This window comes from Equus caballus, chromosome 23 (genome assembly GCF_041296265.1).
Source record: "Equus caballus isolate H_3958 breed thoroughbred chromosome 23, TB-T2T, whole genome shotgun sequence".
Lineage (NCBI taxonomy): Eukaryota > Metazoa > Chordata > Mammalia > Perissodactyla > Equidae > Equus > Equus caballus.
This window is the reverse complement of record NC_091706.1, coordinates 28,281,823-28,305,511: the sequence shown is the minus strand read 5'-3', so window position 1 is coordinate 28,305,511 and position 23,689 is coordinate 28,281,823. Positions and strand designations below refer to the sequence as shown.

The following is a 23,689-nucleotide window of genomic DNA, read 5'->3' as shown; positions in this document are numbered from 1 at the left end:
TGGTATTGGCATCAGAGAAAGGGAGACGTTCATCCCTATCTTTAAACAACGCATTCTTTGCTTTGGGAAGATGTTTGAAGCAGATGTACAGTGCATGTTTGGTGGGCCATCAGTCAGGCTGCTCTGGGAAAAATAAGTTTTAGGCGCAATCAGGGTTAAACCAGAATGGCTTCCCTATATACCTCAATATGTGAAAATTTATTATTATTCTTAATATTTTCATCAGCAGCCAAGATATTTTATATTTTTTGAACAGTAAGGAAGCTACTAACATGGTCTGAAAATCCTGCAGACTATGGAATCATGAGGAGTGCCCTTCTGTTGGAGTAGGGTGGTCTGATCACTGTGGGGTCCCTCATTTTTGTATTTACAAAAAACCAGGGGAGAGAAGGCCTGAGGAAAATATAATATTCATCTTGGTTTGGCAGCTTTGTTGCTATTTCTGAGAAACTGCCCTTTTGGGTGTGATCCATCCTAAAACAGCAATTAGATTTATAACAGGGACACAACATGCAATGAAACAGCATCCAAGTATTCAGAATTATTTATAAGTCAGCATCAGGGGTGACTGTTTTTTCAAATATGGTATATGTTCATGAATGAAAAAAGTTTGAGCAGTAACATACATCATTATAGTGATTGTTTAAAAGGCAATGCAAGACTTAAAGTGTGCTCAAATTCACCAAATATGAACAGATTTGAAGCTCTGGTAGAAGAAAACGTGGTCTTCCTTTAAGCACAGGCTGTCACTTCTTGGGTGTAAGATATCGGTGAAGCTCCAGAACCATACAGCTTTTGCATTGCATTTATTTATCTGAGCAGAAAGACTTTGACATACAGTTCTTTAAATTTAACAATTTAATACAGGTGGCCATTTCTTCTCAAGAGAAATATTTGTCTTCTTAAATAAAAATAACAGTGACATAAAGCATTAACAGAAAAGTTTTATAAACGGAGGGAGAAGACAGGAGGACAAATTACTGGGCAGATCTGTGTGAAAAAGGCTGCTTTTAGCAAAGCGGCTCTTTGAAAAATACCTTCTTGTGTTGCCTACTGGTTGCCTCCTGACAAGTTTCTGAGATTCACGTATTTTTGAGTTAGCAGTAGTCTTCAATAGCTTTTTTTTTTCTTTTTTGCTTGAATCCATTCCTCTCATTTCAGTATCTCATCTAACATCCAATGACTTCCTATGACAAGAATCTGAAAAAAGGTTCTTCGTGCTGCATCTTTTCAAATTCTGTGTGAAAATCGCTCACCTTCAGTGTCCAGAAATTACTCTGCAGAGACCTTGGCCAGGCCCAGCACAGAAAATTCCCCAATAGTGGGCTGATATCATGTATCCCAAAACCCCCAACCTCTAAACACAGGGTTGGTCCTTCTGGTGTCACAGTCCCCATCCTAAAACTGCCCATTGTGGCTGGCCCCACCCTGAGTCACTTCATTAGCATAAACTATTGAGTGTAGTTGGAGGGCCCATGATGAATAACAAAGACATTCCTACCATTTGGGAAATTCCAAGAGTTTAGAAGTTATTTAGGGAGAAGACCAGACCTCTCTTTGTGTGAAGCCAAATTCCTCAGTACACACATAAAAACAGTGAGTCTACTAAATTCTTATTCACCCTGAAGATGTGATATGTTTGAGAAAGCACTAAATTTCCTTAATTTCAATTTTCTCAAATTCAGTGAAACTCTTGGTGAGCATGTGATACATTTCTATCCACTGTCTTGTCAAGTTCATTTTTGAGAGATTGACTTGGTTGGACAAAGTAGCAATATCTTTGTTCAAGTGTTCTCCATCATGGTCCAAAAAGCTAAGGATGCTAATGTGCGAGGAAGCCTGGTATTAGCTTTCATCTGGATATGATATAGTTTCTCTCTTCTACCTAAACTGCTTCTTCTCCAATTTTGCCTTCTTAAAACCACATTAGAAATGTGACTTTTTATTTTTATTCACCCTTGTCATATTTCTTCCTGAAATATTCAACACATTTTTGTTTACTGAATAAATACAAGAAATTAATAACTGAAAAAATAATAAAATGGATATGAATGAGTTAATTAATTAAAATATCAAGTAAAGATGCTGTACAGGAGGAGTCCCTTATTGACTTTAGGATTCAAAGAGGACTCTAGTAGATTGAGTTATTTGCTGCAATTCTTTACCCCTCCCTGCACCCATGCTGTCTGCCTGTAACGTTGCAGCAACTCCCAGGAGAGGCAGAATGGACTTCCCTGACCCTTGATTTTGGGCTAGGTTATTTGATTTGCTTTAACAAATGGGATGTTAGCAGAAGAGAAGCAGAGGCTTAAAATGTGTTTGCCTGATTGAATTTGCCCTTTTGTGCTTCTATCATGGCTAAGAGAAGAACATGCCCCAGTAGGCCCCTGTGCCAGGGAGGATATAGGGACCTGAAGAAAACCAAACCCAGTGTTAAGCTTGGAGTCAGGCCTCCTTCCCCTGGAGTGCATGCCTGAGTTCTTCCTCTAAAATGACATGTGCCTCTTTGAGTGCGAGCTCAGCATAGATCTGCCTACCCCCAGACACAGGAATGATGAGTTTGGGAGTGTTTTGTTACACAGCACTATTATGGCAAGAGCTGACTAATAGAAGGATAATTATTGAAAACAATTGGAATAGGTACCTATGACATTGGAAGACTATCTTCTCTAAACTGGTTTATGATTTTCCTGCTTCTGCAAATTCCAGCTCTTCCTTTCAGCTTTTCCCTTCAAGGAAACATCATCTACACTTCCCTCATCTCCAGGTATTTGAGAGGGTTGGGGTTTTTCATATTTACTGTGTTCACACACCAGTGAGTGATTTCTATGATGTGATAGTTTAATCATTCAGAGTTACAATATACATACAGTCATGAGTTTCCACCTGGAAGAAAGTCAATCACACAAACACATATTCCAATAACAGGCACTCCAAATATGTTTAATGTTGTGTGCAAATGTTATATGTGTGTGTTTGAAAGACGCCATCAGAGGTTGGCTGAAAGCATCCAAAGGCAAAATTGGTTCTAATTTTTTAAAAGTTACCTTTTTGAGGTCATATTGGCTTATAACATTGTGTAAATTTCAGGTGTACATTTTTATATTTCAGCTTCTCTATAGACTGCATCGTGTTCACCACTGATAATGTAGTTTTTATCCGTCACCATATATATGTGCCCCTTTATCCCTTCTGCCATTCTGTCACCCCCTCCCCCGCCCCTCTGGTAAGCACCAATCTGTTCTCCTTATCTATGTGTTTGTTTGCTTGTTTACTTTCCACATATGAGTGAAATCATACAGTATTTGTCTTTCTCTGTCTGACTTATTTCACTTAGCATAACAACCTCAAAGTCCATCCATGTTGTTGCAAATGGCACAATTTTTTCTTTTTTTTTATGGCTGAGCAGTATTCCATTGTATATATATATACCACATCTTCTTTGCTCATTCATCCATTGAGGGGCACTTGGGTTGCTTCCAAGTCTTGGCTATTGTGAATAATGCTACAATTAACATAGGGGTGCATAAATCTTTTTGAATTAGTGATTTCATGTTCTTTGGATAAATACAGAGAAGTGGAAAAGCTGGATCACATGGTATTTCTATTTTTGATTTTTTGAGGAAACTCTATACTGTTTTCCATAGTGGCTGCACCAGTTTGCATTCCCACCAGCAGTGTATGGGGGTTCCCTTTTCTCCACATCCTCTCCAACAATTCTTATTTCTTGTCTTGTTAATTATAGTCATTCTGACAGGTGTAAGTGACATCTCATTGCAGTTTTGACTTGCATTTCCCTAATAATTAGAGATGTTGAACATCTTTTCATGTGCCTGTTGGCCATCTGTATATCTTCTTTGGAAAAAATGTTTGTTCATATCCTGTGTCCACTTTTTTATTGAGTTTTCATCACTTTGTTGTTGAGTTATATGAGTTCTTTATATTGGAAATTAACCCTTTGGACATATGATTTACAAATATATTCTTCCAGTTGGTGGGTTGTCTTTTCATTTTGTTGATGGTTTCCTTTGCCATGCAGAAACTTTTTAGTCTGATGTAGTGCCATTTATTTTTTCTTTTGTTTCCCTTGCCTGGTGAGACATGGTATTCAAAAAGATGCTGCTGAGACTGATATCAAAGAGTGTACTACCTATGTTTTCTTTGAAGAGTTTTATGGCTTCAGGTCTTACATTCAAATCTTTAAAACGTTTTGAGTTAATATTTGTGTATGGTGTAAGATAATGGTCTACTTTCATTCTTTTGCATGTGGCTGTCCAGTTTTTCCAACACTCTTTATTGAAGAGACTTTGTATGTTCTTGTCTCCTTTCTCAAAGATTAGCTGTCCATAGATCTGTTTTAATTCTAGTCTCTCAATTCTGTTCCATTGATCTATGTGTCTGTTTTTCTGCCAGTACCATGCTGTTTTGATTACTATAGCTTTGTAGTGTATTTTGAATTCAGGGCGTGTAATACCTCCAACTTTGTTCTTGTTTTTCTCAGGATTGCTTTGGCTATTTGGGGTCTTCTGTTGTTCCATACAAATTTTAGGATTCTTCGTTCTAGTTCCATGAAGACTGTCATTGGGATTCTGATTGGGATTCCATTGAATATGTAGATTGCTTTAGGTAATATGGGCATTTTAACTATGTTTATTCTTCCAATCCATAAGCATGGAATATCTTTCCATTGCTTTATGTCTTCTTTGATTTCTTTCAATAAAATCTTATAGTTTTCAGTGTATAGGTCTTTTACCTCCTTGGTTAAATTTATTCCTAGGTATTTTATTCTTTTTGTTGCAATTGAAAATGGTATTGTATTCTTGATTTCTCTTTCTGCTAGTTCATTATTAGTGTATAAAAAAGCAACTGATTTTCATCTTTTGATGTTGTACCCTGCAAATTTTCTCTATTTGTTGATTATTTCTTATAGTTTCTTGTTGTATTCTTTAGAGTTTTCTGTGTATAGAATCCTGTTATCCACAAATAGTGACAGTTTTACTTGTTTCTTTCCAATTTTGATACCTTTTATTTCTTTTTCTTACCTAATTGCTCTGGCTAAAACCTCCAGTACCATGTTGCATAAGAGTGGTGAGATTGGACATCCTTGTCTTGTTCCTGTTCTTAGAGAGATAGCTTTCAGTTTTTCACCATTGAGTATGATGTTGGCTGTGAGTTTGTCATATATGGCCTTTATTATGTTGAGGTTCTTTCCTTCTATACCCATTTTATTGACATTTTTTATCATAAACGGATGTTGGCTCTTGTCAGATGCTTTCTCTGCATCTTTTGAGATGATCACATGATGTTTATTCATGTTGTTGATGGAGTATATCACATTGATTTGCAGATGTTGAACTATCACTGTATCCCTAGAATGAATCCCACTTGATAGTGGTATATGATCCCCTAATGTATTGCTGTACTCAATTTGCTAATATTTTGTTGAGGATTTTTGCATCTATGTTCATCAGCAATATTGGCCTGTAATTTTCCTTTTTTGTGTTGTCCTTGTCTGGTTTTGGTATCAAGGTAATGTTAGTCTCATAAAATGAGTTCAAAAGCGTCCCATCTTCTTCAGTTTTTTGGAAGAGTTTGAGAAGGACAGGGATTAAATTTTCTTTGAGTGTTTGGTATAATTCGCTAAAGAAGCCATCTGGTCCTGGACTTGTTTTTTGGGAGGTTTTTGATTACTGTTTTAATCTTTTTACTTGTGATTGGTTTGTTCACATTCTCTATTTCTTTTTTATTTGGTTTTGGGAAGTTGTAGTAGTCTAAGAATTTATTCATTTCTTCTAGATTGTCCAATTTGTTGGTGTATAGCTTTGCACAGTATTCTCTTATAATTCTTAGTATTTCTGTGGTGTCCATTGTAATCTCTCCTCTTTCATTTCTGATTTTATTTATTTGAGTCTTCTCTCTTTTTTTCTTAGCAAGTCTGGCTAACAGTTTGTCAATTTTGATCTTTTCAAAGAACCACCTCTTCGTTTCATTGATCCTTTCTATTGTTTTTTTAGTCTCTATTTTGTTTTCTGTTCTGATTTTTATTATTTCCTTCCTTCTACTGACTTTGGCCTTTTTTCTTTTTCTAGTTCTTTGAGGTATAGTGTTAGGTTGTTTATTTGGGATTTTTCTTGTTTCTTGAGGTAGGCCTGTATTGCTATAAACTTCTTTCTTAGTACTGCTTTTGCTGCATCCCGTAAGTTTTGGTATGTTATGTTTTTATTTTCCTTTGTCTCCAGGTATTTTTTATTTCTCCATTGATCCAGTAGTTGTTCAGTAGCATGTTGTTTAGTCTTCAAATATTTGTGATTTTTCCAGCTTTTTTCTTGTAGTTGCTTTCTAGTTTCATAACATTGTAGTTGGAAAAGATGCTTGATATGATTTCAATCTTCTTAAATTTATTGTGGCTTGCTTTGTTTCCCAACATATGATCTATGTTTGAGAATGTCCCATGTGCACTTGACAAGAATGTGTGTTCTGCTGTTTTTTGGACAGAGTGTTCTATATATGTTTATTAAGTCCATCTGGTCTAGTGTTTCATTTAAGGCCACTGTTTCCTTGTTGACTTTCTGTCTGGATGATCTATCCATTGATATAAGTGGGGTGTTAAATTCCCCTGCTATTATTGTGTAGCTGTTAATTTTTCCCTTTAGGTCTGTTAATAGTTGGTTTATATACTGTGGCAATCCTGCATTAGGTACATATAAAATGGTTCTAATTCTATAGAACATTAAACCTTTTGAGCCTTTTGAAAATAATATTTTTACTTATTAAATTTTTTAAAAAATAAAATTGAGTAAAAAGCATTTTCTACTCTAATGTAAGGCTCTAACAAAATGAAATAAAAAAGAATGAAAATTAGAAGATAAAATGGGGAAATCAGAAGATAACTAAACTACATACCAATTAACAAAAGTCATTTTAAAACAAAACAAATTTATAAGGATGGTACCCATCCTTTTCATTTTATTTTTCCAGACTTGCTCTCTTACCATACTTCCTCAGGAAATCCAATGGCTTCATTTTGGTTGACATGGCAGCAAGCCTTCTGCTTTAAGACCTAACTCTTTGCCACAAGGTGGGAATAATTTCCCTGGTTGGAAAGCTCCTCCAGTTGCTCTCTCTTCTCCCCACAGGGGCTTCTATGCAGCAGATAGCACATGTGAACGCTGTAGCTCTCCTTGCAGAACATGTGAAGGAAATGCCACCAACTGCCACTCTTGTGAAGGAGGCCTTGTCCTACACCATGGAGAGTGCAGGGAAACCTGCTCTGAGAGGCACGTGGCTGTGGAGGGGGTGTGCAAGCATTGCCCAGAGATGTGTCAGGACTGCATCCATGAGAAAACATGCAAAGGTACCTGAGGGCATCTCAGGGGAGAGTGTGGGGCTGCTAAGCCTCCTCAGCTGGGTTTGACTATCTGAGGGTGAGATGTCCAACGAGAACTGGAGGAACCAGTCTCCTTGCCTTTACTGAAACGTATCTATCTCTGTGCACATCACTGAGGAAATTGAGGGTGAGATAAAGCCTTTCCACTATGGATTTTGTGAGTTAAAACAGACAAGAGCCCCTTTTTGCATGATTTCTTCCACACACGTGTTCTGAGTGCTTAGGGTCTGCCAAACACTATCCCAAGTTCTAGAGATGCAAATAAGAACCCAAAGTTCCTGCCTTTTTGAGCACAAAATCTTATAGCAGAAACTGATAGTAATGAAAAACAGAGGTAGCTAGAGAATTGCAACTGTTATTAAAGATGCAAAAGAAAAGTTCAGGCAACTATAAGACTCTGAGAATAGCACTCTGGGTAGGACTTTTTTTCTCTGGAATTATCTCCCAAGAAAGACTGTCTAATTCCCTCTCCAGAATAAGATAGACTCATTTAACTGGTGTTGTCTTATCCAAAAGAGTCTCTTGGTAGTACATAATCCATTTTTGAGAATTCTCCCCAAATAAGAGAATGAACACAAACAAAATGAACCACAAAGCATTCTTCATCCTGATTAGCCATGTATGTTTCATTGGTCAACCCTACCAGTAAATGAAGAATTAACTAATGCAAGAACTCCTAAATTGCTTTCTGTATTGAATAGAGCATGGGGTGCTCACCACAACTTTAAAAATCTGCTAATACCTTCTGAGTTTTTCAAACAATACCTCCAGCATGTCAGCCACCACTCATCTGCCACAGAACTGCAATTTTTCCGCCTCCAAGGGGCAGGTCATTTCAGTATGTAAACCCTGCACCATCCAATTGGGCCACCATACATGGTCTCTTCTCCCAAGGCAGGGCTTATGAGACATGGAGGATGTGCCCTGGTAGGGTGGGGATGGGGCAAATGTACCCTAAAGTCAAATGAGCCAAAGTGGTGAGGACTTGCCAGCCCACTGCAGAAGGAATGAATTCCTTTCTCCTGTCTCCCTGAGAGTAACTTTCTACTTCCCTCATCCCCAGAGTGCATGCCTGGGTCCTTCCTGTACAAAGATATGTGCCATCAATCCTGTCCCAACCACTTCTATGAAGATGCACGCCAGTGTGTCCCCTGCCATGAAGACTGTCTGGAGTGCAGTGGCCCTTCAGCAGATGACTGCGACCTCTGTGCTGAGGAGTCCTTGGTTCTCTACAATGGGCGGTGTTTGGACGAGTGTCCAGAAGGAACTTACTATGAAAAAATGACTAAGGTTTGCAAAGGTAAAGACTTCCAGGTGCATGGCCAAGCACCGCATCCCAGGGAGCCTAATGGGATTATGGGTCTCTGCTGAGACAAAGTAGGTTCCAGGGTTTGCATGGTTCCAGCCCCAGAACTGTCATCCCATTCCTTTCCCTCCTGCTTAAGGAAGCATATTGTGACTCTGTTCTAATTTATTATTTATTTTTAAAGTGAGCCATTTGTTAGCTTTGACTATGTACCATTTACTAGCAATGGATACTGCTGACCCTCCTCACAACAGATGCTGATCAAAAAGGATTCTCACATCAAGATTTACAACACAGATGATGAGCCTTCAAAAGTCACCCAAAAATGGAAGATTTTTTTAAAAAATTTTAAGCCATTGTAGGTTTACAGCAGCCTAAAGAAAGCTGTGCCACAGAGGATTTTCTCAGTGTCTCTTGTCTCCCTTCACCATTTGCCTCCCTAAAGCTCCCTCCATCCCTCCTCATCACCTTCAGCTCCTCCCACCCTGGGTCCCTATTCCATCTCCCACTTGGCAGTTCAATCCCTACACATTCAGGAAAGGATCCTCTTATTTATGCCTCCTTATGTTTTAACTGAGCATGAATTGTCTCTTATTAGTTATCAGGGAACAGAAAAGTTAAATAAATTGTCCATTACTAGAGGAATTCTCAAGCAAGTGAGGGAAGCTTCCTGGGGGAAGTGACTTTTATCCCCTCCACTCAGACAGTTTTATTGATATATAATTGATATATAACATTGAATAAGTTTAAGGTATGCAGCGTGATGATTTGATATACATATATATTGTGAAATGATGACCACAGTAAGGCCAGTGAACATATCCATCATCCCACAGTTACCTTTTTATTTTGTATGAACGTTTAAGATCTACCCTCTTAGCAACATTCACGTGTACAATACTGTACTGTTAACTATGGTCACAGGATTCACTCCAGCTAGGCAGCCAGTGGTAATTTCATCCCCTATGTGGCCTCCAAGCAAACACAAAATAGATACCCAGAGGCAGGCCCCCTAACCACAGCGAGAGCTCAGGGTTGAACTCTCATGACAGGAGAGACCTTGGGCCAGCCATGTCCTACAAGGTCTCAGGGAAATGTTTTGGTAAGACATGAGGACGTAGTTTCCCCCGAAGTCTTTCTGCTCTAGCCTTACAGCCAGGATATACCTTTTTGTGTGTTTTATGTAAAGCTCTCTTTAGTGTCAGTGTCCCATCTGAACAGTTGTGGAAGAACATGGATTTGAAGACGGGTGGCTGTGCCATGAAGCAGAAGGGTACAGTGAGCCCAGGAGGCAGGCTGTGGAGCTGGGCTCAGTTTCCACGAGAAGTTCAGAGACTCAGCCAAGGCCTCCAGGGCCGTCTTGCCTGTACCAGGCCAGGAACTGAGGACCAACTTCGGGCTTTTCTCTGGTGCTCAGTAATATAAGTAATTTGCCATAGAAAGAAATTTACAGGTCTCAGAAGACGTTTCCTTAATTTACTTGATTTGATTTTGTCACTGAGGAGGGCCCTGGATCTCATCCCTGGTTGCCCATTAGAATCAGCTGGGGAGCGTTAAAAACCACAGCTGGCTGGGCTCCCCTCAGATCAGACCCACCCAACACTGGAAAGTGACTTGAGTCTGTCCCTGCAATGCTATTACCCCTTCCACCAGTCCAAGGGGAGGCCGAGGGAAGAAATGGGGTGACCACCTGACTTTCCAGAGAGAAGAAACAAAGGACTTGACCGGAAAATTGAGATTTGAGTGGGTGTAGAGAAATACCCAGAACCTAGCAATCTCTAAGCAGGACCTCTTCTAAGAAACACAAGGACTTGGGATCCATTCTGATCACCCCCAAAATTATCCCCTACGAGACAGCATAGAGACTTCTAAGGACCCCACATCTTTCCTGAGGCACCGGGGCAGACATAGCAAGAACCCTTGTTAAAGTCGTGGGTTCAACTCCTGAGCCTGCCCTTTTCCAGCCAAGTGACGGAGCTCCTCCAGCCTTGATTTCCTGATCTAGATAAAATGAGAGGATGATAATCACAATAATAATACCAGGCGTCTATTCATCCACGGAGTGCTTATCAGGGGCCTCCTATGTGCCATGTGGAGGACCAGGCCTGGGGAACAGCAGGGGGCAATACACACAGAATCCTGCCTTCATGGAGCTTGCATTCTACTGGGGAAAACAGACTCTACAGAAGATAAATCAGAAGGAAAAATAAGGCAGGGAAGGGGGACAGGAAGTTGGGCCAGAGGGACCTGAAATTAGAGAGAAGGAGGCCTGGAAGACGTCATTGAGAATGGGGGGGAACAAACCACGCTGTACCTGGGAGAAGAGAATTCTAGGCAGAGGAAGCAACAACTGCTAAAACCTCAAAAGGGGAGTGAATAGTTCTTATTCATTTGTCTAAGAAATATTCATTGAGTGCCTATTACATGCCAGGCCCTCCCAGAGGTACCGTGCATTCATAAATGAATACAAAAGAGGGCTTTTTGGTCAACAGGTAATTATAATATATCTCAACAATTGTTACATTAGTGATAAGCTCAAGGTTATTCTGGGAGGTCAGTGGAGGACCGCCGAATAGGAGTAATGGTAGTGAAAAGGCCACCCACTAGCGTGTGACCATGCTGCCACAGAATTGCTTAGTGTTCTTTTGTTGCAGTTTGGGTAGTTACAGTGAGTCTTACTAATATTTCTGAGGGGCCTAGTGCAGGAAGCGGCCCTTTAAATATTACAAAGAATGTGAAACAGCCATTTTTTTCTCATTTTGTAACAAGAATGCTCCACCCAGAGCCCAAGGGCTGTCCTCAGCTCATGGCTCCACACCCTTGGCACAGAACCCCGGAAATCTCTGGAAGAAATGAGGAAGGAATGTGAACACACTTTTCAGGGAACTGGCGTGCCCTGGGCTCTCTCACTCTCTGTTGGCTGCCCCATCCCACCCACAGATTGCCACAAGTCCTGCCAGACCTGCTCGCCATCTGGGACCTGCATGACCTGTCAGGACGGCTGGAGGATGAATCACCACGGGGACTGCGTGCCTCACCAGGAATGTGCCCCCTCCGAGTACTGGGATGAGGGGGCTCTGGGATGCAAGCCTTGTCATGCCAAGTGCTTCCGCTGCACAGGGCCCTCGGAGGACCAGTGTCACACCTGCCTGAGGGACAGCCTTCTTCTCAGTGAGTTGCTCTTCTTGGAGGAGGGCTTTGTCCTTCCCTCCATCTGAGAAATGACGTTGCCTGATGCTTGGTGCCCAGTAGACCTTGGTGTCTTTCTTTTTAACTATTTACTCGTGTTTGGGAAACTTTCAAACCCACAGAAAAGAGGCAAGAGTGAGAACAGTACAAAGAACAGGCACACATGCCCCCCCATCCCCACTGTTCATCTCTGAGCCCTTGGCTTTATCATGTGCTTGCTCTCGGTCTCCCGCTCCCAATGTACACGCAGACGTAATCCACAATATATTGTTTTCTGAACCATTTATGGATACGTTACATACATCACAGCCGGTTTCTCCCACATACGTTAGGATGCATTTCTTAAGAACAGGGCTGCTGTCTTACATAACCACAGCACAGTTGTCAACTCCAGTGAATTTACCATTGCTACAATGCTTCAGTATCCCATCCATCTTATAATTTTGTCAATTCATCTTTAGGACAGGGTCCAGTCTAGAGGCAGGTATTGCATTTAGCTGCCATGTCTCCTTAGTCTCCTTTAATCTGAAACATTTCCACAGACTTTGTCTTTTATAACATTGACATTTTAGAAGAATACAGTCCCTAGCCCTCCACTGGGGTTTGTGTGAAGTTCCCCTGTGATTAGATGGAGATTCTTCATTCCCAGCCAGAATTCTTCACAGGTGATGTTGTGTCTTTCTGGAAACACACACGATGTTCACCTGCCACTTGTCGGTGATGCTCATTTTGGTCATCTGTTCAGGGTGCTGTCCAGTTTCTCCACTGCGGAGTTATATTTTCCCATGTGGTCAATAAGCAGTCCACGAAGAGACACTTTATGAACATGTAGGTATTCAGCTCCTCATCAAAATTTCCCCTTGATTTAACATCCATTGATTAATAAATCTTCTTGAACAAAGTATGGCACAGTCTGAGATTGGCCACCTCCAGAAGATCCCAAGTGAAGGTCACTGCCAATGTGAGGCAATGCCTTCAGGTTTCCAGGGATACCATGATTAGTCTGAGCACAGGTATGGGAGAAAGAAAATGAAACCAAACTCAACTCAACTGACAGAAGGGGCAGGGGATAGGAGAGAGAAAAAAGGATATGCTGAAGACCTGGAAAGTGTCAGCCTTCATCTCCCCAACCCAGGAGAGTAGACTTGAGAAGCAAGACCCTCACAGTAGAAATGTGTGACAATTTTTCCTCTTCTTGTTGAGGTATCATCAGCAAGGGCACCATTTCCCCGCTAAGACACAGAGATAGCTATCCTCCACACCATTCCTGGTCCCCTCCCAGTAGAAAATACTCAAAGATACCAATCTTCTCTATCCATCCATCTTAGCTCCTCTTACACAAATCTCGGTGAACTTCCTTCCCAGCAGTTGCTGCTTCATGAGAATGTTCCAGTTCTCCTATATCATCTCAACCCCTAGAACTTCTTTTCTAATTATTCCCAACCTAAAGTGCTACCAGTGATCACCTCAGGTGCCTTCAGACAGGCAGGAAGACGTCTTACCACTACAAGGTGGTCTTCCCTTAAACTAGGGATATGAATTAGACTAGAACTGAGACTTTAGTGCTGGTGCATAACACAGAGCCATAGTCCCCCAAGGGCTGGGCACAGGATGTCTCAGGCCTGATCTTCTCACTTTCTCACACCCTGCCCCTCAGCATACCCCACCGTGGTCAGGCTAGTTATATACTAGGTGTTTCCTCTGGAGGTTGTGGTTGACTGAACAATGCTGCCCCTAAAAATGTCCACATCCTAATCCCCAGACCCTTGCATGGCAAAAAGGATTTTGCAAATGTGATTCAATTAATGGTCTTGATTTGGGAGGATTATCCCGGATTATCAGAGGGGTCCTTACAAGAGGGAGGCAGAATGATCAGAGTCAGTAGTTGAAGGCTCTGTGATGACAAAGCAGAGGAAGACAGAGAGAGAAGATGCTGTGCTCTGGCTCTGAAGATGGAGGAGGAGCCCACAAACCAAGGAATGCAGGTGATTTCTAGAAGCTGGAAAGGACAAAGAAACAGATTCTCTCCCAGAGCCCCCAAAAGGAACATGGCCTGGTAGACCTGTTTTAGACTCTGACCTCTAGAACTATAAGATAATAAATTTGTATTGTTTTAAGCCACTAAGTTTGTGGAAATTTGTTACAAGAGCAATAGGAAACTGATCCAGAGGAGTTTCATCTTGAGGGGATTAGGGCTTCACCTGAGTTAACCAGATACATCACTGGACAATGAACCATTGCCAACATCCATCTTTAACACAAGAGCCACTGAACAAGCATTTGCTAGAGACCTGGCACTGTGCTGGGTGCTGGAAATAGAGTGAATGACATGGCCCCTGCCCTCATGGAGCTCAGGGTCTCCCAGAACAGAGTTTGAGTCTACAGCACTTTTTACAGCAGCTCTAATATTATTTAGCTTTTCCACCAGTGCCTGTGTGCTTAATGCTGACTAGAGTTACGGCTTCTGGTCTAGAGTTGACCAGTGGCTCACACTAAAAACGCAGGAGAGCCTGGCTTCCATTCCACAGGGTCAAGCGGAAGCTGGGGAGGAAGTTGCCTCTAAGGACCACGAGCTAACCTGCATAGCCGCCCTCACCTTCCACCCCTAGCTGTTGTTGAGGAAGAAGGCAAGAATCAGCGGTGCCACTGGGGTTGGTGGAGGAAGGACTGGGGTGGTGTGGGGCTGAACAACTCAACTCCAACTTATCTCACTGTGTAAAGCAGAGAATTTAGGGGTTTAATCTAATTTTTAAATACCTGGGCAAAACAGAGACTCACTGTCCATAGAACCTTCTGTCACGACAGAAATCTTCTACATCTGTGCTCATGCAAGTGAGGAACAGAAGTTTTAATCTTATTTCATTTTCATTTCAAGAGCTACACTGAGTGGGCAGCACAACAGAACCAAGGTTAAATCTTATATCGAAGGGAACACATTCAAGGGTAGAAATAGAAAGTTGAAGCTGTGGGAACATGTCATCATGTTGGCCCGGCACTTTCTGTTTTCACTGCAGCGTTGACACTTGCTCCCCCAGCGCCTGCCTTAAATGAACCCCCCTCCCTGGGACACCCTGCACATCCTCTGGCTCTCATTGACAGCCTGTGGTTTCTGTCCTGCCCACCAAGGCCAGTCCACTCTGACCTCTGTTTTCTCTCAACTCCTAATGGCTTTATGGTCAATTCTATTTCTTGGACATTCACCTTAGCTCCCAAAGATATGTATCAGCCAACAAGTACATTGTCTTATTCCTCTTGCATCCCTCCTCCCCCCATGGTGCACAGTGGGGAGCATGTACAGGAGGTTTGGGAGACATGCGTCATACTTGATACCAAGATGGACTTTTTCCTCCCTTGGCAGACACAACCTGCGTGCAGGACTGCCCTGAGGGCTACTACGCCGATGAGGACAGCCACCGCTGTGTGCCCTGCCACAGCTCTTGTAGGACGTGTGAAGGGAGATACAGCATGCAGTGCCTCTCCTGCCAACCAGGCTGGTTCCAGCTGGGAAAGGAGTGCCTGCCCCAGTGCAGGGAAGGGTAAGGTGCTCGACACACTTTTCCCTCATTTAATCCCATAACCACTCCAGATACCACTCTTAGCAAACCCATTTTGCAGATGAGCAAGCTAAGTCTCAGAAAACTTATATAACCAGATTGAGGTCTCATCACTAGTAAGGAATAAAGAGGAGAGTCCAGACCAGGTCTAATGGTCTCTAAAGGATTTCAGCCAGTTCACAGCAATGGAATAAACAGGAGAGACAGCTGACCCAGTGAGATAACACAAAGGGCAGATTGTCAATGACACTCACGTGCCAAACATCACTCATCATTCAAGGGATACAAGCAATCACAAGGCAGAGGTGAGGCATTCTTCCCTTAGAGAAGTCCAAGACCACGAATATAGTTTCTTCCTCTTCTGCATTAGGATTTGTTCTGATCAGATTCAGTACATGAGGTCTAAGCAACATACGTGGAGCATTGATTTTACAAAGGGAACCATTTCAGTTAAATATCTCCATTTATGCCCCACTAGGTCTCCAACCTGCCATGACCCTATAAATCCACAAACTACAGGTTTGGTTACCATGAGCAACCTAAACACACAGATGTATCCTTCTAAGAGTATTTCACAGATAAGAACTCTCGCGGCTGGCTCTGTGGCCAAGTGGTTAAGTTTGCGCGCTCCACTGCAGCGGCCCAGGGCTCGGATCCTGGGCGCGGACATGGCACCGCTCATCAGGCCACATTGAGGCGGCATCCCACATCCCACAACTGGAAGGACCTGCAACTAAGTTATACAACTATGTACCCGGGGGCGGGGGGGTGGGGGTGGGGGTTGGGGAGATAAAGCAGAAAAAAAAAAAGATTGGCAACAGTTGTTAGCTCAGGTGCCAATCTTTAAAAAAAAAAAACAAAAGAAATTATTTTTCTGCTAGGAAAAACTGTTAGTGTGTTTATCAGGAGGTCTGGTTACCAACATATTTGGAAGAGTATTTGACTGACTCATCCCTTTTTTCCCCTGGCATCCCCAGTAAAGAGGAAGATTGATTACAAGCCTGTTACTAACTCCTCCTTCCCAGCCAGTAACCTAAGGCACTGAGAGTTCCCAGACACAGATTGAAGGGCTGTAACCTTGTACTTTCCCCCAGTGCTTTTGCCAGATCTGCACATCTCTTCTCTTCTCTTCAGTCCTACAGCAATTACTGCTTTTATCACTCATTGTAGTGCTACACATTGCCTTGTATTTTGATTTACCTCATTTATTCACTCATTCATTCATTCAATACATATTTAACGAAGAGCACCTTGTATGAGTAATACAAAGACCTTGACCTTCAAGAGCTTCTTCTTATATACCTCTTCCCAAGAAAATTAGAAGCTCCTAGAAAAAAAAACACCTCTTATTTTTCACACATGCTACTACAACACTCGGCACAGAGACACACACATTAGCCGCCTTTAAAAAAACACCAACCATACAGATCAATGAAGAAAGGGCCCTGCCAGACAGGAGAGGAGATGGGGCTACCTGGCTTAGCCCTTCATCCTCATCCCAATAAGTGCCTGAAAAGATATGGATCCCATATAAAGAATCTCCATCTTCCTCAAATCAAGTCATTAAATACTCTTATACACACACAAGAGTATAATCCTGTGATCTAAATAGATTGCAGACCATGGAACTAAGAAGACAATTATTCCATGGTGTGTCAAGTTACCCATTGGGAGGAGATGAAAGGTATGGGTTGCCATAAATCTCTGATGGAGAATAAGTGAGGTATAAATGAGGTATAAGTGGAGATATTTAAGTGAACTAGTTCCTTTTGTAGGATCAATGTTGCACACGCGTTGCATAAACTTCGTATGTTACGTCTCTTTGCCTCGGAAAGGCAGGGATACGATCCTCCGCACCCTGTCCCAGTGCACGTAATTATTTTGGTGTTTAACCTCAGAGCAAGTTCTTTAAGGCCCCAGTTATTGTTTGTACTTATGCACAAGATCCCCTTCAAGCATGAGGCTCAGAGATTTCACAGTCATCTCATGCAAAAGAGTCATCAAAGTAAGCGGTGCCATTGGACTCTTCTCTTCTTTTAATCTGATCCATTAAACTCTTCATTGTCTTTCCCTTAGGATTACTCTTTGAGAATTTTTTAATTTTTAATTTTTGTTTTTTTGCTGAGGACAATTTGCCCTGAGCTAACATCTGTGCCAATCCTCTTCTATTTTGTATGAGAACCCCAGACCACTGAAGCAGAGTGTGAGAACTTAACCACTATGTCACTGGGCTGGCCCCTCCATTAGGTTTTTTAAAGTTTATTTCAGTTCCACTAACTTGTTGAAAACTAAAACCAAGACTAGGTAATGCTGAGTCCACCTCTACCTAGCCACCTGTCAGTGGTCTGAGTGAGGACCCTTGTCCCCCTGTGGCTCAGCTTGTGGCAAGTCAAGCCTCATCTCTCCTTCTGCAGTCAGGTGAGGAACAGTGACCGCTCTAGTCACTCAGGAAGACTCGGAGGTATTTGAGAGACAGGCTGATGAAAAGAGAACACAAGAAAGCATCAATCGTGAACTGATTGTTGATAAAGACCACATAAGACTCAAGAGGGAAAGCAACAGGGAGAAGTGAAAACCATACTGATCCACAGAGGGAATACACAGGACAGAAGTCAGAAGATCTGCTTTTTAGTCTTGGCTCCTCTGTGTATTAATAGCCACACATGGTAGCTTTGGGAAGGTCACTTAACCTCTCTGAGCCTCAGATTCCTCATCTGTAAAATGGAGAGAATAATATCAATCTCACAGGATTGTTGTAGAATCAAATCATAATGTAATGATACACTGTGAGGGGAAATACTTTATAAACTCTAAAGCAGCATAAACGCTCTTTACTAATGTTGTTATTATAGACTGTTATTAAGATGAAAGGCATCAATAGGAACTGTGGAGAAGAAAGCTTATCAATACCAAATAGGCTTTAAAAATTATCAAAGAGTAGGGCAGCCCCATGGCCTACTGGTTAAGTTCAGTGCACTCTGTTTTGGTGGCCAGGGTTCGGTTCCCAGGTGTGAACCTATACCACTCATCAGCAGTCATGCTGTGGCAGCATCCCACATACAAAAAAATAGAGGAAGATTGGGACAGATGTTAGCTCAGGGCCAATCTTCCTCATCAAAAAAACAAAACAAAACAAACCTGATGGGCCAATAGTTTTGCATTAGAGAAACCAACAGTGAGCCTTCGGGTTTCTAGGATGGCTTCAGCGTGCAACGTCCAGAGATGCTGAGGTGGGTCAGAGGACTTCTAGAAGTTCATCTTTGACAATGATTCCTTTGCTCTCTTCTATTTTACTTGAAAATTTTTTGTTTACCTTCAAATAATGCACTGCTTTATTACAGTGGTATTTAAGAGAGAAGTTCAAATCATATTGCCCCACTTCACTAGCTGTTTGACCTTAAGCAAGTTGTCTAAATTCTCTAAGCCTCAGGGGTTTTTTTAAATTTCTTTCTTCCTTTTTTTTATTTATTCATTCATTTATTTATTTTGTGAGGAATATTTGCCCTGAGCTAACATCTGTTCCAATCTTCCTCTACTTTGTATGTGGGTTGCTGCCACAGCATGGCTGATGAATGGAGTAGGTCCTCACCAGGGATCTGAACCTGCGAAGCCCAGCCACCAAAGCAGAGCACGTGGAACTTTAACCACTTGGGGGTGGGGCTGGCCCCTGAGCCTCCGTTTTTACATATGTAAAATAGTGATAATAGTATCTAAACCATAAGGTTTCTTATAAAGATTAATCATACAATTCATAATTATCACTAATATACATTAGTTATAATGTGCCAGACACTGGTCTAGCAACTCTCTCAGTAATAACTTGTTTAATTTTAGCCACTAACATTAGCCCCACATTACAGACCTGAGTCACAGAGACGTTGTGTGACTTGCCTAAGGTCATACAGCTCATCCGTGGTATGGCTAGGCTTTGACCCCATGCAGTCTTGTTCCAGGGAGCCAGCTCCTAGCTGCCATGCTCTAGTGTCTCATTTTCAGGTTCAGTAAGGTGAAACAATGTTTACGAAGTCCCTAGTGTACTACCAGGTATATTGTAGAAACTTAATGAATGATGATTATTGTTATATTTAGACTCTAAAAAGCTTTTCGAAAGAGGTTACATCTATTATGTAAACGTCAACATCACTCACGTCACTTCCTATTTCAAGATGCTTTTTAAATTGAGAAATTAGAAGAACCACTCAGAGGTACACTTAAAATGTCTTCTATTCGCTGACCCCGCTCCACACTACTTAAAGCTCATGTGAAATGGGAGGAGCACATGGGTAGGCAGAAGGCGAAGGTAGTGAGCCATTATCGTGGTGCTACTACATGAGGTAAGAACTAGATCCTTTCATGTGTGTCATCTAACTTAATCCTCACAAACAGCAGGGGAGGGATTGTCATGCCCAATTTACAAATAATAAAACTGAGAATCATTAGATTTATTAGTGTAATTAGCAATGAATCTAATGACTGAAGAGTCTAAAGTCACCTGTCCTGTAAATAAACCTTGTCTGTCTGTGTTTTTTCTACCACATTCAACTCAGGAGCAAAGCTTAGCATTTAATCTTCACTTCCCCCTTGGTTTCAGATATTATGCAGAAAACGCCACCGGACGGTGTGAGAGGTGCAACAGGAGCTGCAAGGCCTGCCGGGGCCCGCGGCCCACAGACTGCCTGTCTTGCGATCCATTTTTCTTTCTGCTCCGCTCCAAGGGAGAGTGTCGTCGCACCTGCCCAGAGCATTACTATGCAGAGCAAAGCGCGCAGACCTGTGAGAGATGCCATCCAACTTGCGATAAATGCAAAGGTGAGGGCGCCTCTCTCGTTTTGCATGTGAGTGAAAAATGAAAAGTTTCCCTTCCTGCTTAGCCACTCTCTCCTTTTCACCACCTTTGGAGGTTCCTCTCGCTTGCCAACCTCATAACCAATTCTCTCCAGCACGCTCAGTTCTCTCTCAGCTTCTGCATCTGCCCTCTAGCCTCGGCTTCTCCTGCACACACTGCTGCTGCTTCAGATGCTCCCATCCTTCAAGGCCCAGATAGAGCGTCATCGCCTCCAGGCAGTGTTTTCCTCCTATTCTGTCTTCCTTCTCTACCTGTTGAACTTGGAATCTGCCTAACGAAATTTATTTTCATTACTTCGGCAACTACTTAAGATGTCTGCCTCAAACTCTGCCAAGCCCCATTCTTATCTTCCAGATGCCCACTTGTCTGTCCCAGAGATCCTTAAATCAACATACCCCAGACTCCACACAGTAGGGGTTTCCTCTGATAGTCGCTCTTTCTGTTCATGGCGCACCGTCCGATCAATTACGAGCTTAGGGGCCTTGAAGTTCTCCTCATCTCTTCTCTTTCCCTTGCCTCCTGCCCAACCCACCTACCTCCAACACAGGAAAACTCCAGGTCTGTGGATTCTCTCTCCTAACCATTTCTCTACTCAGATCTCTTTCTCTATCCTCACTGTCCTCATTTTCCATCTCAGCATCTCTTAGCAGACTTTCTGAAGCAGCCAGCATATCACTTCAACTCTGGTCTTGCCACCCTCCAAACCCAGGTCATCCTGTACTATAATGCCAGAGCGATCGTTCTAATACTCAACCCTGCTCATTTTCCTCCACAGCTTGCCATAGAAAGGTGGTCACAGTGACTCCTTCTCAATATTTAAGAAAGAAATACCTCCTACAATGTTTTAATTGTTAAAACTTATTAGATTAACATTGATAGCAGACAGGGTACATTCCTGTTATGCTTTTCAAAATGATTTTGGTTATTCCTTACCCTCCTTCCATATAAACTTCATAATCAGTCACATTTCATTTAAAAACTCATTTGGATATTGATTGGCGTTGCATTTAATTTATTTGGGGGGGAATCCATCTTTATGACCCTAAGTTACCGTATTTATGAACATGGGATATCTCTCCATGGTATTTATTTACTTATTGTCCTTCAATAAACTTTCAATAAATGTTTTCCATTTTTAAAAGGTGATTCAATTCTTTCCCCAGTGAGTCCTTTTAGCTTATGTCTCAACTCTCCTCCCACATAGTCTAGAACCTAGAACCACATAGAACCACTCAGCAGCCACAAATAAGTCATGCTCTTTCATGCCGCCATGACTTTTGTCCATTCCTTTCCTCTTCCCAGAGAACACTGCTCTAGGGAACTCTCAACTTAAAGGCCCAGCTCAAATGTAATCTCTATGAAGCTTTTCTCAGTCCTCTCAGAAACGTTTTTCCTTCGTCTTGATTCTGTAGTACACAGTTTTACCATAGCTCTTTTTACATTATATTTTAATTAAACATATCCATCTCTCCTACTAAGTGTGAGACCCTCAGGTGAAGGATTGCACCACATTCATGTTGTCTCCCCTGTTCTAGTCTAGAGTGTAACATATAGTAAGTGTACATTAAATGTTTGCTGAATGAATAGAAAACAAAGAAATCCTAATGTCTTTTTGCAAATTGGAAATTTTTCAGCTATTAGATCTTCAAGTGTTGTTTCTCCACCCTTCCTTCCAATCTCCTTTTCGGGAATTCCTTATTAAAGATAATTCAGAGTTTCTTGCTCTATGATCTTGATCCTGATCTTTATGTCTCGTACCTGCTCATTTATATTTTTATCTCTTTGACTCTCCATGGTTTATACTAAGTTAATTCTTCAGCACCCTATTCCATTTCCCTAGTTTGTTATCTGATTGTGTTTAGTCTAAAGTTAAGCCCATCTATTATTTTAGTTGTTTTATTTAAATGGCTTGTTTTTAAGATTTCTAATTGTTTCTTTTTCATATCCATCTATCTTTGTTTCATATCTTCCTGCTTGGGTTTCATAATTTATTATTTTTATGTATATTATGTCTTATTTTTTGAACACTTTAACATGCTAATTTTAAAAACTTTGTCAAACTTTTCTATAAAATATTATCTGAATTAAATTCATGTTCTAATTCTTGATTGTGTTTGTCATCTTTCTTGGCATTTATTTTCTGTATATATTTTGGAATTTTGGTCTTAAGCTCATTTTGAACAGGAGACTTTGTTTTTGGTTCTTCACTCCCTCTCTCCCTTTATCCTTACTCCTTATAGTCTAGTAGTTTTTCGGTTAGCTCTATCCCTGCCTCTCACTGTGAACTCAGTCTAGCAACAGGATGTTCCAGCATTCCTGGAGGTGATATTGATGACAGAGATCCCATCAGCAATCCGATCCACAGCTCAGAGTAGTTCCTGGTCAGAGGTGATATCAATGAGGGCAGAGAGTCCACCTTGACTCCTGTTTTAAACTCTAAGCCTGGATTTTGGCCCAGGTCTCATATGAAACACTTTCAGTTCCTATTACAGTAGAAAAGTTGAACTACAGCCACCACTGCCTACATCTAGGCCCAGAGAAAAGCAGGCGAGTGGCTTGAGTCTGACTACTATTTTGCATTTATATTCCCTTTCTGGTCCAAAGAGATTTCATCTTATTTTTGAGCCCACCTATCTCTTTCTCTCTCTCTCTCTTTTTTTTTTTTTTTTTGGTTCTCTCTGTTTATATTTATTCTACCATTTCAGTAAGTTTGTAGTGAAGGGGCCATGTCAGAACCTCAAGTTACATGTGATTTTTTAGGTATATGTGTTCCTAATGGATAATCAGAGTCTTAGAAGAGCATCCTGCCCTAAATTATTGCCCAGCCTCATTCTAATCCAAGTGCCTGGGGTCAGGGGAGGGAGTGTATTTTAGAGCAGGGTTTTTTTGTTTTTGTTTACTTTTTGGTACTTAAGACTTTTGGATGAAACAAGCAAAGGCCAACCAGTTAGAGCCTGCTTCTAATCTTGCTTCCTTTCCCTTCCAAAATCATTCATCTTGGAGCAGTAGGTTCATTACATAAAAACGTCAAGGAGTGGGGATGACAAGATGAAAACTCAGCTCCCCCATTCTGGGAGAAGACTATCAACCACCCTTGCTGTCTAGCCACTGAGCTGACCTTCCTGAGCACTATCTTGAGGAAATTTTAAAATAACTTCTTCCTAAGTGCTTTCCAAGTACATATGAACATAGCCATCTCCAGATCGAAGGTGGCATCCAGTATCAGCGGTATCTTGATGCCCCCAAATCTACTTCTCTTTCCCAAATGGTTTCCTGAGCTCAAGTTCTGTACATCCAACTGCCTGTTAATATCTCTAACTGGATGCCCAACAGACACCCCGGACTTGAAATGTAAGTGCATTATTCTCAGTCCACCTCACTCCATCCCTAGACCATTTTTTCCTATG

General features: G+C 41.6%; 1 protein-coding gene across 3 annotated transcripts in view; it reads left to right on the top strand.

Moving 5' to 3' along the window:
- The window catches only part of PCSK5 (proprotein convertase subtilisin/kexin type 5), a 436,446-nt gene that overhangs the window by 397,803 nt on the left and 14,954 nt on the right, over positions 1-23,689 (top strand). For all 3 annotated transcript variants that reach the window (XM_005604948.4, XM_014735411.3, XM_070248444.1), the window contains 5 exons: positions 7,137-7,354; positions 8,451-8,687; positions 11,634-11,864; positions 15,241-15,418; positions 20,028-20,245. In XM_005604948.4, coding sequence (XP_005605005.1) covers positions 7,137-7,354; positions 8,451-8,687; positions 11,634-11,864; positions 15,241-15,418; positions 20,028-20,245 — 1,082 coding nt within the window. The remainder of the gene's footprint in view (positions 1-7,136; positions 7,355-8,450; positions 8,688-11,633; positions 11,865-15,240; positions 15,419-20,027; positions 20,246-23,689) is intronic.